This window comes from Rhinolophus sinicus, linkage group LG01 (genome assembly GCF_036562045.2).
Source record: "Rhinolophus sinicus isolate RSC01 linkage group LG01, ASM3656204v1, whole genome shotgun sequence".
In the NCBI taxonomy this organism is placed as follows: domain Eukaryota; kingdom Metazoa; phylum Chordata; class Mammalia; order Chiroptera; family Rhinolophidae; genus Rhinolophus; species Rhinolophus sinicus.
Window position 1 is genome coordinate 1,074,222 of NC_133751.1, and position 17,111 is coordinate 1,091,332.

Genomic DNA, 17,111 nt, shown 5'->3' on the forward strand with positions numbered 1-17,111 from the left:
AGAGACAATGGCTGGGGATTTTTCAGATAGTTGAAGGATGCCTGAAAGATCCAGGAGGCCCAATAAATCCAAAGGAGGATAAATAAAGATAAATGTATATCTAAATATATGATAGTGAAAGTGCAGAAACCAAGAAAAAAGAGATCTTTTAAAACAGCACCAAAGAAAAAGTTAATTATTTAGAAAGAAGTAACTGTTGACATCTTGTCCATATCAGTGGAAGCAAGAAAATGGAATTATAATACCGTGCAATGTGCTGAGAGAAAATAACCTAGAATTCTAGAATATCTTACTATGATGAGGGTAAGTTTTTTTCAAACAAACAAGATATGTAAGAGTTTCACACTACAATATGTTTATTACAGGGAAAAGTATACTTCAGATCTGTATTGCCCAATACGGCAGCCATCAGCTACATGTGGCTCTTTAGTTTTCAATTACATTTAAATAAAGTTAAAAATTCAGTTCCTCAGTCATACTCACCACATTTCAGCTGTTCATTAGCCACATATGGCTGGTGGCTCTCGTGTTGGAGGGAACATATATGGTCATTTCAATCATCATTGGAAGTTCTGTTGGACAACTGAAAACAGAAAAAAAGTTGCTATGAATGGTAGGCTTGGTGGGGAGGATGTTGGTGAATATTGGAGAGAAAACAAATGTTAACCTACAAAAACAACAGTGTCGTGTCTAGTTTGTGCTAAAATCCAAACAGGACCAGAGTCACGTAAACTGGGGTGGTGATCAGAGTCCCAGTGTGCTGTTTATTGTTGTTCTAAACAGTAAACTGTGTCCATTTACTGTAGATTTTGTTAACTAAACGTGCATTTATGATTGGGCAATCATTAGAAGAATGATCACAGAGAACACAACTTGCAAACAAGTAGAGGAAAAAAGGAGTGACAGAAAGGATTTCAAAAGCATGTCCGTCACTAGAAAAAAGATAACAAGGGAAGGAAAAAGCTATAAAGTGGAAAAATTAGAAGCACACAGGTTAGATCTGAAACGCTGTCTACTGGGAGTCTTGCCACTATTTTGTGTACAATTAAGGAAGAAAAAGTACTGACAATTGAACTAAGATAATAGTTTTTATCATATCAAGACACATCCTGACTCACGTATTTTAGTACGTGAAAAATGTACATCTTAGAATTAATGTAATAAGATAATAACATGGGAAAAATTAACCCAACTACATCAGCAGTTTCAATGTATAAAAATGGACTAAATTATATCATTAAAAGACAAGTAGTATCAGACTGGATAATTTTAGAATTCCAGACAGCAACTGTTTATAACTGGGGTAGTCACACACTGTATTGTCCAAAGCAGGACACTTTGAAGAGAAAAGGCGGTGCTAACCAGGCGGGACGCCAGAAGACAGGCATAAACCATGACCGTCCAGGGTGAACCAAGAAATATGGCTTTTATAAGAGATCAACCTTCAAAAGAAGGAAAGAGTGTAAAGCTGTTCCGCCCGCTCCCCTCCCCGAGCTCCGGCACCTGCTCGGCCAACACTGCCTCTGCCGTCCCTGCCGTCTTTTGCCAGCTGCCCCCGTGGTTGTGGACCAGGACCTTATCAGCCATGATGAGATGTCCTCTGACACCGACAAGATCCGGGAGATAGGGACAGGCTGTGGCTGGAGGAGGAGGGGTAGGTAGGTGGTCAGTAGGACAGAGGGCGACAGACTGATGACTCGCTCACCAGTGGACACGCCTCTGCTGAAGGCCTGCGTGAAGCAGTGGGCAGTGGTGTTGACATTGTCATGAAGCGTCACGTGCAGGAAGCAGCTTCACACACAAACCCTACAAGAAGCACTGCTGAGACCACAGGAAATCAGTCAAAGGAAAGTCGAAGAACGAGGCCAGAGGAGGAAAACGTTTTGTGACAGGGCGGGCGAACAAATGCAGCACCCCCTTGCCAATTTCAGACACGACCAGCCCTTTACTGGGGGAAACTTGAATCCACAGGCCTGGCTGTGCAGGACGGCCGTGAGGGCGGGGGCCCGTGTGTGCTTTTCTCTGAGGCTGGTTAGAGCAGGACAATGCTGACAATTTGGCAGTTACACCCGTCACCTGTCATCACAACGGCTGCTGCTTCTCGTCCAGGCCAGGACGAGGCCACGCGGGAGGGATGCTCCCTGCTCGTGGCTCTGACTCCGGCCGCAGTGTCTCCTGCACACAGGATACGTGAAATCTTTTGGTTTTTGGTCCAGGCTGGCAACATAGGCCTTTTGGTTGTATTTCATTCATTCACATTTGATGTTATTAGTAATATAGTCAGATATTCATCTGCCATGTGACTTATTTCTTTTATTCATTCCTACTTTGTTACTTTCTTTTGCGCTTAGTGAATATTTTCTGATGTAACGTTTAATTCCTTTACTTACGTCTTCGCTATATTTTTTGTTATTCTCTTCCTGTGACTCTCAGGCTGACACGCACATTGCACGAGAATCTGCTGCAGGTGCGTCCTAACGGGATTCCAGGGAGATGCAGATATCACTCCTGGTAGCTCTTGTGCTATAATTAGAAGGTAGACACTTTCCATACCTTACAAACCCGAGAATACAGTGTATTACTTCATATAATGCCATGTCTTTTAAAGAGACTGAGATAAGAAAAGAGAGCAAGTGAACAATTTCCCCGCAGTGTGAAGCCTTCGGTGTCACGGCTGGAGGACACAGCCACCCTGTGTCCCTCTCTTCCCACCGAATCTCCCCCTTCTCTGGATCTGTTACCTTCGAAGAAGCCTGCGGCTGGGTGAGTCTGGGGGGCCGGGCCTCTGTCATGACGTCATCCTGGTGACACCCACTCTTGCTCATCTGGGCAGGGGCTTCACCCAAGGGAGGCACCGCGTGGAACGTGCACAGACGTGCAAGAGGAGCACACACTCGCTACCTTTGCTTTCTGTGTAACCGAGTGTGCGTTGGTACAACGTGATTTTAAACAACGGCCCCCACGTTCCAGGAGTCCTGTGCGGTTGGACCAGAGTCCCCCTCCCCCCGCCCTCCTTTATTAAGGTTTGTCGATAATTATTAAATAATGAAACTTTAATGTGTAATTTTACATTTCATGAACATTACTGAAGAACCGCTCCTACAGACGGTCCTTTAGCCTCCAGCTCTTCCCAGCCAGACCCGCCCCCGCCTTCCGCTCAGGGTGTCTTCTTCCCCGGCCTTCTTCCTAGAACAGGAGCGGCCCGGGGGGCAGAGTCTGCCGGCTCAGGGCACCGCACACACCCGCCCCGGAGACAGAGTCTCGAGGCCCACGCGATGCCACAGGACGACACCCCCGGGACTTGGACTGAACTTGTCTTTTCTCTGAAACTTACTTTTGTTGTTGATGCAACATGTTTTCATTTTAATGTTACTTTTATTGTGGGAAAACAAATGAAAAAACATTTAAACACTGATGCAAAAGAGGGCAAATTATTTGCTTATAATAGTGCTACTTTTCATTTGTATGGGGCTTGTGACTTTTCAAAACATTTTGTTTTTCAACTAATCATATAAACTTTAGACAAAGAGTTATGTTCTTAAAAAAGAAAAAGAAAAATCACCCCAAATCCCATCATCCACGCACCACGACCAGACTCGGTCCCTTCCAGACTGGTCCATGTGCTTGCACACTTACCTGAAGTACCCGTACTTCTCCAGAACCATGAAATATAAACACTGCCTTGCAGCCAGTTTTCCACTTGGTTTACTGTGAATGTCCTTCCAAAATGTTAGTCCTAAATATAACTCTTGGTAGCTGTTTGGTTTCCCCGGGCGAGAGCTCCCCGCCCACCTGGTCCTCGCGGGTCCCAGTGCCGGGTCTATCTGGTCTAAGGCCAACTATTGTTGCTAAGTGCTTCCTGTGTCCTCCCCACCTTCCCCCCACGCCCTGCCTTCCGTCCCCATCGTACTCACATGCTGGACAGGTAACATGGCCTGGCTTATGTCATCCCCCTTTATGGATGGGGACACCACCGGGGCAGCTCTGTCCTCTGTACAACTTACATATGGGAGCCGCCAACAAGTCCAGGAAGACAGTGAGGAAGCCCAGAGTCCAAAGGGAGAGGACCCACAGAGCCTGTTCCCAAACGGGAGGTGCCACGTGCAACAAAACTGACAAGACCAGACAGTGGCTGCAGCTCTGAGCTGGGACTCACCCTCGGGGTTCCAAGGGACACTCATTAGGACTGACCAGCCCTGACCGGCCAGTGCACCGAGAGAAAGAATGGGAAGGGAGAGAAATTCTCAACAACACTGTGGTAGTGAAATGTTTGAATTTTATTGAGAACATTGCACATCCTTTGTCTATGTGACAGCGTCTCATGCTGGGTCCCGCTGGTCTGCGCGCAGGAGCTCATGCAGGTGGTAACGTGTGGTATGTACATCAATATACAGACGAGAACACTGAGGAGTGTATCTTAACGATGGGTTTCGTGGATGAATTACATACATGTAGTGTCCAAATTCTAGAGTCAAATTGAAAGCAAACAACCTCATGTCTGGAGAAGCCAGCAGCTTTCAGGGTCACTCCAGGAGCATTCCAGACGGTGCCTTTAGCCGTCAGGGTCATGTCCAGGACAGCCGTCAGTTCCTCACACACAACTGGCCCACGTGGGGGTCCAAACAGGGGTCCTTGGGGCGGGCGGCTCGTCCCTCCAAACAGCAGATGGGAGGTTCAGCCAGCAGTGTCAGGAACAGGACCCCAAGTCACCACCAAGTCAGACCCAGTCCGCTCCCGACTGTCCCGTCATGTGGACACAGAACCCTGCGAGCTGAGGCCAGCCTCCGGCCACGGACAAGGACACGCAAGATGGCAGAACTCTGCCTTCCCCATGTATATAGTTGGGGCGGTAAACAAATCTTTTCGGAGATTCTCGGACCTCACAGAATTTAGACATGGGAAAGACAGCTAAGTTTTTCTCTTGCTGGATCAAATTTATGATTGGGGCAGACCTTATGTTTTGGTGTAAATATTTTAGAGATGAAAAGAGCCTTGTGCTGTATTTTGTTGTTTTGAGCAAAGGGGCGCACGGCCTCCCCACGGCACCCACTAGCCCACTGTCAGACCCGCCCTGAGACGACGTGGCCTCCCCAGTGTGACCATTTGGGACCACTGTACAAGCAGCAGTCCTTACAAAGAGACTCTACAGTCTGGAGGTCGACAACATTATTTGAATAAAAATAAATTCCAGAGAAATCAATGCGTGTGACATGTTGGCTGGCCCATTTTAAAATGTTTTTGATGACAGTAAAAAAAACATCTGAAATAGGAAAAGACGGTCAGGTAAATCAAGACCCGAATCAAAGCGGCAGCTCTTTGGCGTCCCTTGCCTGAGAGGCGATTAGGGCTGAGGAGGTGGCTAGGATGTCCTGCGGACACTGGCTCACGTCACAAATGTCACAAACCTGCCGCCCCAGTCTGCTTTTCAACTGGACGTTCCCGTCAGCAGGGCAGCAGCCACGCCCAGTGTCTGTGGAACTAATACTTAGATTTAGCTAACAGAACGCAAACCCTCCCGACCCACGCTGGTCAGAAGGACTCAAAATGTAGGGTTTTTCTTTAAAAAACCAAGTCCTGGGTTGTGTCAACTTTGCCATTAAGTCTCTCAAGTCCAGACTGAGGACCCCGGGTGCAGATCAGTGCCCCAAGGCCGGCTCCATCTACTGCGCAGTGAACGTGAGACAGGATAGTCTAAAGTGCCGTTTCCTGATTGGTCTCAGGGAGTTAACCAAGCCTCCTTCCTTTTCTCCAGCTCACAGGGCAGTTGTCCCACTTGTCCCAGGAGCAGGGCAGGTGGCCTGACTCACACATGAAGGCTCTGACCCTCCTGCCCCTCCCCCGGGGCTCCCCCACCCTGCCCTGCCTCCCTCCTTCCTCTGGATTGCAAGGCGGATTCCGGGGCGGCGCCTAGGGGCTCTCGGGGCTGAGCCCCGCATGGGGCCTGTCCTGCTGGTCCCACAGACCCAACCAGAAAGGTGCAGGTCACAGCTCGGGGGCCACAGGGACCACACACAGTGAGGCAGGGACTCACGGACTTCAGTCATTATCACACCGGAGGTGTGTGTCTACGGAAGGTATTTCCACTGGGTTTTGTCATCAAAACCCACATTTTTTTAAACAAACTAAGTCCATCTCCCAATCCCCACTAGAAAAAATACCCTTTATGGAGAGAATACAAATGCACGGCCTCCCAGGACATTCTGGGTGTGTTGAAGCCCTGCTCTGGGGAGGTTGGCACCACAGACATCCTTTCTGTTCCATGGAAATAAAACCCCAGCGCGCGTGAGCCAGACCATACCCGCAGAGGGGACCGGCCTGGGGCCTGAGGCCACCTCTGGCTCAGGACGAGCACCCTGCAAGGAAGGGAGAAGGCTGGTGTGGGCTACGCCTGTCCCTGAACCAGGTTGGCCCCCAGCCACGTGCGCCACACCCCTCCCCCCACGACGGACGTGCCCCGCTGGACGGCTCCGTGCAGACACGGAGACATCAGAGGCTGCGTCTGTCTGTGCCAGGAGCGTATGGGGCTAGGCTGAGTGACGGGTTGCTCTGTCCCGTTCCGCATTTCCTGAGACCATCACAGGCACAGGACGCTGGTACACAAGTGCTGACAGCCTGGACTTCGCCATGGGGTGGGGTCTGCCCTGTCTCTGCCTGTGACACGCATGGGCCCACAGAACCAAGAGCGGGGACCATTGCCTCTTGCCTGAGTGGGAGCAGGAAAGCGAGGGTCTGAGTGCAGGGTGGGGTCACCCGGCCCTCCGCCCCGACCTCCTGGCTCAGCTGGCCCCGGCTGTCCTGTCTGCCCATGGGTCCCCCGGACGCTAGCAGCACCCCCTTCCCTGCCGTGACCGTGCAGCAGAGGCCCACTGTGTCGTCAGCTTTCAGCCTGCGTACTTCCTATATTTCAAACACGTCTGAAAAAGCTGGATGGAATAATTTAAAATGTGCCTTCAGTGGTATTTTCCAAAATGAGTATCTAGCACTTGAATCTGTTTCCGTCCTGTGGAGATCTCTGCGCGGTGCTCATCGCCGCCAGGCTCGGAGGAAGCAGCAGCCAGGACATTTATGGCGCAATGGACTCCTCGTCCCCAAAGATAAATACTGTTTAAAATCCCCAATGAATGGCCTCAGTGATCTCTGATTATTTAAAAGTAAAGCCAGGAAAGGTTTCCATGCCACGACCCTACCAGGAGCACAGAAGCGTCTCCCAGGCAGGCTGTGGACCTACTGGGGTGCTGGGGGGGTGCGTGTGGACGCGGAGATGTTGCTTTAGGTTACTACTCGCTACTTTATCACCTCCTCCATCTAGAAGTGCTTTTATTACTATTAAAATAATGTGGCAAAAGAGTGACCGAACATAGTTACTTATTTTATAAACCACGTTCCTAGCTCTGAATAAATTATTTATTCAAGAATTTCACATGAAGTAATTTCTAGTTTCCTAAGCTTAAAGAAGCCCTGCTCAATAGAACTCAATTTCTAACGTAAACTGAGATTGAAAGCGGTCACTTGGTCACTGTAAAGGGGAGATGCTGCAAGCTGCCAGCGGCGGCCCGCCCCGGCCCGATACTCCCACGCCCGCCTCCAGTCCACATGTGAGGCTCTGGGCCCAGGTCCCACGCATGGTCAGGGGGTGAGAGCGAACTGGTCCTGCTCGGTGGGCTTCTCCACCCAGGCGCCCAGCCCCGCCTTCAGGAATGCCCGGAAGAGACAGGCCTTGGCGGCTTGGTACTCCCTGGCCGCCAGCTTGGACTCGTGGTACATGTTGGGTTTGGAGACCTTGCAGCGCATCAGGTTGGAGGGAACCTGTGTGGAGACAGAGCGAGCACAGCCGTTGAGGCGGCGACAGGAAGGTGAACACGCAGCAGAGCGTCCAACGATGGTGCTGGGTCCTATGCTGCTTCTGGGGGCGCCACCCCGAGGGGCTCTTCACAGGGCAGAGCCTAGACGCCCCCTCCCCTGCGCGGGGCCAAGCTGCTACCGGATAAACAGGCAGCGCTCTGGCGACCCACGGCTCTTGACTGAAAGGTCCACGTTAACACATATCTACTGAGGAACCACACCCCTGGTGTCACTGTCATTTTGTCACTGGACGGCTGCCTCCTGGGCTGGCTACCTCACCTGTGAGCGCCCTGCAACTTGTCTGCTCCACCGACGCCAAGTTCAACATCAGCTTCATAATAAACAAATGCTATAAACTTGACTCACAAATAAGTAGAAACTAGTGATATATTGACTTACTACATAAAGGTGTTTTGGGGAAAAAGGGCCCTGCTGCTGCTGGTGCCAGCGGGTTTAAAATCCTTCCCAGCAGGTGCCCAGCACTGCGGCCTGGAGGGTGCCTGGCTCTTCCAGCTGAGGTGACAGCAGGTTCCCAGCAGGAGGGCGGGGCTGAGCTGCTTTAAGTTTGAGGAACCAGCACCAGCCTTTCAGCTGAACACTGTCAGCAGGAATGGGAGGTTCTAGGAGGGTCTGGAGGACCTGGGGGGCCGTGACAGGATGGTAAGGGTGTAGACGGACAGCGGTGGGGGCGGCAGGCGCTGCCGCGGGGACACCTCAGTACCTTGCCGTGTACACGCATCCAGCGACAGTACAACGCGTGCTTACACAGGCGCGACGCACGGCCCAGCTCGTCCTTGCCCGTCGTGGCGTTGATGACCTCGATGGCCGAGTCGCCGACCGTCCAGTTGACGCTGAAGTTGGGTGCCTTTCCCGGCTGCCGTGCTTCTGCATTGCTGATGCCTGGAAGCAACAGACAGGGCGAGGTGACACGGAGTCCGCAGGCCGGGCAAGACCCCTGCTCGGCTGGGAGGTGGGCAGACGGTCCACGGAAGGCCAAACCGTGCGACTTCACAGCGCTCCTGAACTTGCTTAGGTGACAGAGCTGGGAAGCTGGGCGGCCTGTCACAGAGGCCGAGCCACTCCTGGGCCAGCTCGGGACCTCAGTCACGCTGGGGCTGCTCCTCAGTGCATCACAGCTTGGAGCTCAGCCACCCGGCCCCCCTCCCCTGGCACAGCGACACCCACACACAAGACACGACCGGTCAACAAGGGCACATGCGTGTCCTCTGACCACATCCCAACACTTCTGGGACCAAGGCTGGGTTCCTGGATTTTCACCCCGTCAAGGCCATGGTTCTCTCCAGTGTGCAGAGCTCAGAGCCAGCTTGGCTGTGGTCGGCCCTGAGTAGGACGGGGGTCTGACCCCCCGCTGAGCCTCGGCCTTCCTTTCCACCCTCTGTAGCCAACGCTGAGTTTCATGCCCTGCAGTCCGGGCAGTGAGTCTGAGTTGACTCAGTCGTGGCAATGACCATGTCAGCGACGCTCTGCAGAGCTGAGCAGTGATAGACTTCACAGAAAACGTGTTCAATCTCCAGCAGGTCTGAGTCACGGAAATGAGACCACTGCCAACTTCAGAGACAGTCTCTGTCCCACCTACTGCTCCGTCACATGGGGACCCGACACAGAGCCAGCAAGCTGTACACGATAATGGCACTCAGACGTCCCACGACCTGCCGTGTGCCAGCCGGAAGCCTGTGCGCCAGTGGTGAGTCCCAGCTCACAGGCGGTGAGTTGAGACGTCCCAGCTCAATCAGCCAGGTAGGAAAAGGGCTGAGGTGAGCCCACTTGGTCCTATCGAGGCCTCAGGATGAAATGTGGGCGTACTGAGCCCACCCATCCAGTGCCACCTCACCTGGAAACAGCCCCTCAGACACGCTGAGAGTGTGTGCGCTCTGGGCGCCGGGCTAGTCAGGCGGACACAGGAAACCAGGCGTCACAGACGTCGTCTTCTTCCAGGAACACAGTCGTGGGGCGGGGGGCGGGGGGGTTCGGGGGGGCAGGTGTGCTTGTTTACTGACCCTTAAACCTTAGAGTTCTACCATTTTCATTAGAACTACACGTGGTCCATTAACCTGAAAAAGTAAGACCTAATAGGACAAATACCTTTCTATATTTTAAGCTAAATGAAGTGCCCTCTTTAGCAAAAATTGAGAAAATAAGGCAAAAAGAAAATAGCTAGCCCTGGCTTCCAATACTGACCACGTGCTTTTTCTGGGGCAGAATGTCCCCACAAATGGTCACAAGAGCATAGTTCTCCAATTCCACGGGGCCAGCAGTCCATGGGGACTGACACACAGAGAGGGTGTCTTTCGGGGTCTCAAAGTGAGAAGTAGGGTAATGAGGTGCGGGAAGTGGGGGCAGCAGACGCTGAGGCCAGGCTGAGAGCCGGTCGCAGAGTGTGCGCCGAGCCAGACGCTCGGAGCAAAAGCACGCACGCTGAGCTGGCCCAGCAGCGGCGGTGCCAGTGAGGGCCCTACAAGCTGGGCTTTCTTCTAACCCTGCCTCCAGGTATTCTCTAGGGCTCCTCACCCACCACTGCGCGGTCCAAACGGAGCGACATGTGAGTAGTAAGAGAGACTCCTGGAAGAGAAACTGTTACTCATCTGTTACACGACCAGGAAAATGTCGAGTTCACAACTGCAGCTGAACGTGGCCTTTAGCTGCAAATGAATGGAAACCCTTGTAGGAGCTAAAGCAGACGGAGCTGGTGTACAGCCCCCAGGGGAGGGCGGCACAGGCCACCTGACCTCTAAGCCCCTCCGTGTCTGCGGAACCCCAGGGTCCCAAAGTTGTGAAAAAACCTGCCACTTAAGCCAGAAGCAGAGCACCTTCTAGACTTTCATTCTAATTTTTGCCAAAAAAGGCAAGGCCTGAGCCGAGGAGAGAAGTAACTGAAACCAGTCCAGAGGCCCGAGCGTCTGTTAGGACCAGGCAGCAGGGGTGTTCGTGGCCCCTGGGGTCCCCGGAGCTGGTCTTGGGGCCTTCCCACCAGCTCCACCGCACCCCTGCTCCTTCGTTAATCCAAGACGGGTGCCAGGGCTCTGCAGGAGAACCTCTGGCCGGATAAGACTTCCCTCTTGGATGAGACCCTGGGGTGCCAAAACGCAGCTGCGGGAAGGAACCGCGTCTCTGGTCCAGGTGACGTGTGCGCTGCTGCCCACCTGGCTGGCAGGAGCCCCCACATCATGCGGAAGCAGGACTCACCCAGACTGCATTCCCCAAAACAACATGGGACAGGGTGCATTAAATCGAAAGTCCCCACCCGGCCGCCAATATGTCCCAGGTAACAGGAGAAGGGATTTCCAATGTTGAGAAATCCTCCAGGATGTCATCAGTAAGACAGGTAACTGTACTTTACCATCACACACCCACATAGAGAACTTTCAGAAACAACAGCAAACCCCAGACCATAGAACCTCAGGATCGGAGGCACCGTGAGGTCACCACGTCCCTAGTAATGGGCACGCAGGACACTCAATCCTCTCAGGAAACTCTTTTCTGGACAGTTCCAGTCACCAGTATGGACGCAGAAGGAGAAGTGAAAGGCCAGACAGAGTGTTTTCCTAGGACAGAGAGGCGGGTCAAGCGGGGGGCGGGGGGGAGAATGTGAGCGGGTGGCTGTGACACACAGGAGGCGGGTCCTGGGGCCCTGGCTGACCCCAGACAACGACACATCCCACAGAGCAGAATACCCATGGTATGGCCGTGGCCGAACAGAGCCGACAGAAAGGACAGCGCGACGCAGGAGGCCTGGGCTGTGATCCTCCAGGGGTGGGGGTGGGGGCAGACACAGAGCACAGGTCAGAGCGGAGAACCCAGACAGGCACATGGGTAACGTAGAATGGGTGGTCAGACAGCTGAGCGCGGGGAGGAAAGCAGCCACAGCCCTGTGCTGGCTCTCGGGAACGGTCCCGATGTCAAGGGCAAGAGATCAGTTTAATGCCACCAGAGAGAAAACAAGAAGGGGGGGTCCCTAGAAAGGAGAGAAAATTGAGGTGGCTGATTCCGGAAGACCATGGGGGTGGGGGATGACTCAGGCCCTGGGAGGCCTGGAGCCAGGGGACCACAGGCGGCAAACCCGTGCCTGAGCACGGCGGAGCGGAGACGTGGAGACAGCTGTGGGCACCACCCCAATCAGCCCAGGACGGCCAGCCCTGCCCTGTGCCGCATGTGGACGTGTTCCAGCAAAACGAAAAGTCAATCTGAGTGTGGAATCAGAGAGGGGAGACCCTGGACACGGAACACGGTGATTAGAAACCAGTGGCCCTCGCACGCGAGCCTAACAGCTGCAGACAACGTCCTGAGGACCAATGAGAAAGGCTCTCTCAACCCCAGGATGCCGCCATCAGAGTCTAGAAGGATGAGAGTGCGGAGAAAGTGGAGTGAAAACCAGCCTGAGCTTTTCCTTGGCCTCGGGCTGCGACCTTCATGAATACTGATTAAATCCTGATGCTGATTTTGTTTTCAAAGTGCTTTAAATATATTTGTTTAAAATTAAGGGTAAAACAGAGGTAAGATTTAGAACTTCCAAACCACCAGTGTGGACAAAAAAGAGAAAAAGACAATGTAATTAATCCAGCAAAAGGAAAGGGAGGAAAACAATAGCAAGCAGGTGTAACGGGCAGGAAACACGTAAGACAAGGGCAGGATGGCTCCGTGCGCTCTGTCTTGCCCCCTTGGAGTCGTTCTGCTCTAGGTCATGTGGCCTGGTCACTGCTGCCTCCAGAACTGGGGCAGGGGAAAGGGGTCTCATCACCATTCAGTGCCTGTTCTCGCCTGGAAAGTAAGATCCCTGCCTCACTCATACTTGTCCCCCCCCCCCCCCCCGAAAGCTTCACTCTCCTGAGAAGGGTCCACTGCTGTCAGCACTATAAGCAGTGACTGGGCTTTGTTAGGCCGCTTCTTTGCTACTGTTTTGTAAAAATGGTGGCAGTAAAGCCAGCACTGAGGGAGTCCCTCGCCGGTGGCCCCAGAGCAGCCTCGGCACTGAGACAAGACCACCGGCCTCCCTTCTGGAGTTCACCCTGCGCCTGGATGGCACACTGGGCCAGTCGAGAAACAGCCTCCAGGCCAAGGCATGTGACACAAAAGCCGGACTGTCCTGAAAGTGTCAGGCGCTGGGTCTGAAACTAACCTGGAAAGAAGACAGGAGAGGACACAGGCGCCGTCTCCAAAACGCCCGGGGAGGGCACGCTGAGCGACACAAAGGCTTACGCTCACCACCGAGAGGCTCTCACAGTAAAATACGTTTCTACGCTGAGCTGCAAACACAATGCGTCTCATTCTACCCTTGGCAGCATTTTGAAAAGAGCCCGTCCCTAAACGTTGCCAAGTCCGTGTGACTCGCTTTGGGCTTTAGATAATCTTGTGTGAGCTGATTAGTCATCTGTGCTGCACTATGTCCCTTCCCTCCTCAGGACAGCACATTCCCGGGGCGCCTTTACACTGCATTCCCTTTTTAACGGACACGATCTTGGTGATAAAATGCAATGAAAAACATGCGCGCCGGGCATGGACTGTGGTGGATACACGCTGACACTGCATGTGCCCATCAGGGCCGGAAGGGAACAAGCCCCGGGTCCTGGGAACAGGCGTGTGACCTCCCAGATCTATTGACACCAGCACTCTGCCCTGCAGACCCTCCCGCTCAGTCCCCTTTGTCTGTGGTGACAGTGGGTTCCCACAGCTGTCAGGCCAACCGCTGGGTCCGCGAAGGAAGGCACTGCCTGGCCCTGCCCTGCTGCGTCGTCCGTCCCCTGCCAACCCCATGGGACTGCGCTGGTCTGCAGGTGTCTTTGCCAAAGTTACCCACTATACCGATTTAATGCTCTTCAAGGAAAAACAACAGTGAAACACCACTGTCCCAAACATAGCATTTGCCCAAAGTAAAACCAGTTTGCATTCCAGAACAGACTGCAATGCCCCTCTGACGCTGTCGCATCAGCACTCGAGAGACATTCTGCTTCCTGGCACTCGAGCGGTGTCCCTATGCTTCACAGAATTCTCCCACGCTCATGCACAGAGGTTAGGGCGGCAGGTGGTCTGTCCTAGTCACCAGGCGGAGGAAGAAAAACCCGAGTGCCACGCTGCCAGCGAGGCGTGGGCCCCAACCGCATGGCAGGTGCTTTAGGCTTCGGGGTTAGAGGAGAGCATGGGTGGGGACAGGTGACTGAGAGCAGGTTCTTGTGTTCTGTTACTCACTTCCTATCTGACAAACACGCAGAGCATGCCAACTGCCTCCCTGGCAAATGCTGTTTTCCAGTATCGCTTTAGAGCCAGCCACGCACTTCATGTCCATGTGACATGATAAAAATAATTTGCCTTTTATAGACGAGTTCTCCCGTCAGTACCCTACAACGCTCCTCAGCAAAACGGCCCCACTCAGACTTCAGGTGTCAGACAGCACACAGGCGCTAACTAGCGACATTTCTGAGCACCCTCCACGTGCCATGGATTTCACATACAGTGTTTTAAGTGACTGAATGTGAAAGACGTGACAGCTGAAACTAAACAAAGTGCTCTTCCCTCACACGTAGGATACAGGACTACATGGGGAGAATTATTTCCCAACCCCTGACAAATTCATAAACGAACACACAACCAATGACACTTCGTGTCTTCCATGGGAAGCTTAATGCATGTGGATGCCACAATTTCAGCTCATCCACTGTCAAGTTTCATCAGAATCTATGTTTCTTCCTTAAAAATTAATAGTTAAGGTTGGGGAGCTGTGAAATTTGACTTGAGGTGACCTCTGCTTTTCTCCATTTGTGCGTGGCCCACGTGCTCCCAGAGCCCCATTTCCAGTGAAAGGCTTTACTCCAGTCAGGGCAGTTACCCGCCAGGCGCCACAGAACAGGCACGGCACACGCACACCAGTGGAACACACCCAGTCCAGGATTACAATTTAGTTCTGAGCTTCCACAAGTAGTGAAATGACATTTTCAAAAGGATAAAAGTACCTTAACTGTGTCCTTTAAAAGGGTGAACTGAGAAGTTACGACCCTTGAATTCAAAAGCTCTCGTTCACTTTACTGTTATCCACTGACATTCTATAAGAAAAACAACAAGCAAACCAGTAACAAAGGGCGTATAGGCAAGTGCAAGACACCCCAACACACCCGCCCGTCCTGGCCCATCCTGTCACCCCCGACACACCCGCCCGTCCTGGCCCATCCTGTCACACCCGACACACCCGCCCGTCCTGGCCCATCCTGTCACCTCCCCGACACACCCACCCGTCCTGGCCCATCCTGTCACACCTGACACACCCGTCCGTCCTGGCCCATCCTGTCACCTCCCCGACACACCCACCCGTCCTGGCCCATCCTGTCACACCCGACACACCCGCCCGTCCTGGCCCATCCTGTCACACCCGACACACCCGCCTGTCCTGGCCCATCCTGTCACCACCCCGACACACCGGCCCATCCTGGCCCATCCTGTCACCTCCCCGACACACCCGCCCGTCCTGGCCCATCCTGTCACCTCCCCGACACACCCGCCCGTCCTGGCCCATCCTGTCACCTCCCCGACACACCCACCCGTCCTGGCCCATCCTGTCACCTCCCCGATACACCCGCCCGTCCTGGCCCATCCTGTCACCTCCGTGAGACACCCACCCGTCCTGGCCCATCTTGTCACACCCGACACACCCGCCCGTCCTGGCCCATCCTGTCACACCCGACACACCCGCCCGTCCTGGCCCATCCTGTCACACCCAACACCCACCTGTCCTGGCCCATCCTGTCACCTCCCTGCGGTTTCGCCAGGAGTGATGGCTTGCAGTCTAAGGGAGAGCCTGCCAATGGACCCCGTAATGGCCTCAGAGGCCCACTAGAGCAGCCCAGGCTGTCCTGGGACGCGCTGCCCCACAGAGCAGGTCCCTATGGTGCCTGTACGTGTACAGCATGCACACTGCGAAACACGGGTCAGTGACAGGTGACACGGGCACACAGATACTTGCCGCTGAGCAGAGGCTTGTTGAGGACGTACAGCGGGGGCAGGTCTTCTATGTTGGCGATCCGCTGGTACACGGCTCTGGACAGGTGGTCCCCGTGGTACAAGCTGCCCAGGATGATGCTCGAGAAGTAGACGGGCTCCACGAAGATGCTGAGCAAGGAGCCCTGGACGCCCACCACGTTCCACCTGCAGGCAGATGCCACACTCAGCGGAGGGCGCAGCGTGTTCACGCCCCGCAATGCAGAACATGTCGGCCAACTTAAAAGCAGCAGCTGAATACCGACTCAGCAACTTAGAATTTGAAAGACAAAAATCTTCGTAAACTGATTTTAGGCTGTGGAATGACGTCTGCCATGGTGACACACTGACTGCAGACTAGTTCTAACGAGGTATCTGTGAGCCCCATTTCTTGAGAGGAAATCAAAGAGGAAAGTAAACATTTTATTACTTCCAATAAGAGGGGTCGCTCTAAGAGAGTCCTTGAAAACACCAAACCATTACTTCCTTGGGGACAGCTCAGAGTCAGGCTGTTTAACACACGGAGGCAAGTCAGCCACACCTGTCACCTGCCTGCAGGGGACGGCAGCAGGGCCACTGCTGGAACGGCACTGGGAGAGGGAGGTGAGCAGTGACCCCATGACATCACACCCATCATGCACCTCACCGACAATCCAGGTGTCCCTCTGGGCTCAGATGCACACGCCATCTCACAAACATGACACTGCCCTGTCTGAGCCCCACACAGAGAAACACCTGGCAGCTGGGGGTCCACATGCCAGCACCTCAATGCTGGGCACTAAGTCCACGGGGGCAGAGCCCACCCAGCCCACATGTCCCTGGAGCCCGTGAGCTGTGTGGACGGGGACACCAGTGAAAAAGCACACCCATGACTAAGAACTAGGAGCTGAGGGACTGCAGGTCCCATGAAAATGCAGAGGGTGCCGACTCTTGGGAAGGTTCCCAGAGGGGCTGTGAGGTGAAGGGCGGGAGCCCAGCCCAGAGCCAGGAGGGGACGCCGGGGTGACCACAGGGACAGGCCCAGGGAGTGGTGGGGCCAGGCAGCTGGGAGTAGCCGGGGCCACTGCAGGGCAGTAGGGAGCGACCGAAGGGCTCTGGGTACAGTGGTGGCACTGCTTCATTTAGTGGACGTGATCTGCCTGCAGGGTAGGGAAGGGGCGACGGGGCGGACAGGGGTCCCCTCAGCAGTGGCCCGGTCAGAAGCGAGGCCGCTGTCGGCATTAGAGCTGCCCTCTGTCTCGCCCTCCCCGAGTCCACTCTCAGGGCGCAGCCACCAGCTCTGTGGCGTC

General features: G+C 53.8%; 1 protein-coding gene across 12 annotated transcripts in view; it reads right to left on the reverse strand.

The window, feature by feature from the left end:
• Window positions 1-4,259: 4,259 nt before the first annotated feature.
• Window positions 4,260-17,111, reverse strand: part of ADARB1 (adenosine deaminase RNA specific B1) — a 116,543-nt gene continuing 103,691 nt past the window's right edge. For 6 of the 12 annotated variants that reach the window (XM_074323293.1, XM_074323255.1, XM_074323116.1 and 3 more), the window contains 3 exons: window positions 15,809-15,990; window positions 8,608-8,742; window positions 4,260-7,806 (listed from right to left, as the gene is read on the reverse strand). In XM_074323293.1, coding sequence (XP_074179394.1) covers window positions 7,514-7,806; window positions 8,608-8,742; window positions 15,809-15,990 — 610 coding nt within the window. In that variant the 3' untranslated portion in view covers window positions 4,260-7,513. Of the gene's footprint in view, window positions 7,807-8,563; window positions 8,743-14,817; window positions 14,895-15,808; window positions 15,991-17,111 lie in introns of those variants that run through there. The other 6 variants (XM_074323368.1, XM_074323325.1, XM_074323304.1 and 3 more) reach the window with 4 other exon arrangements.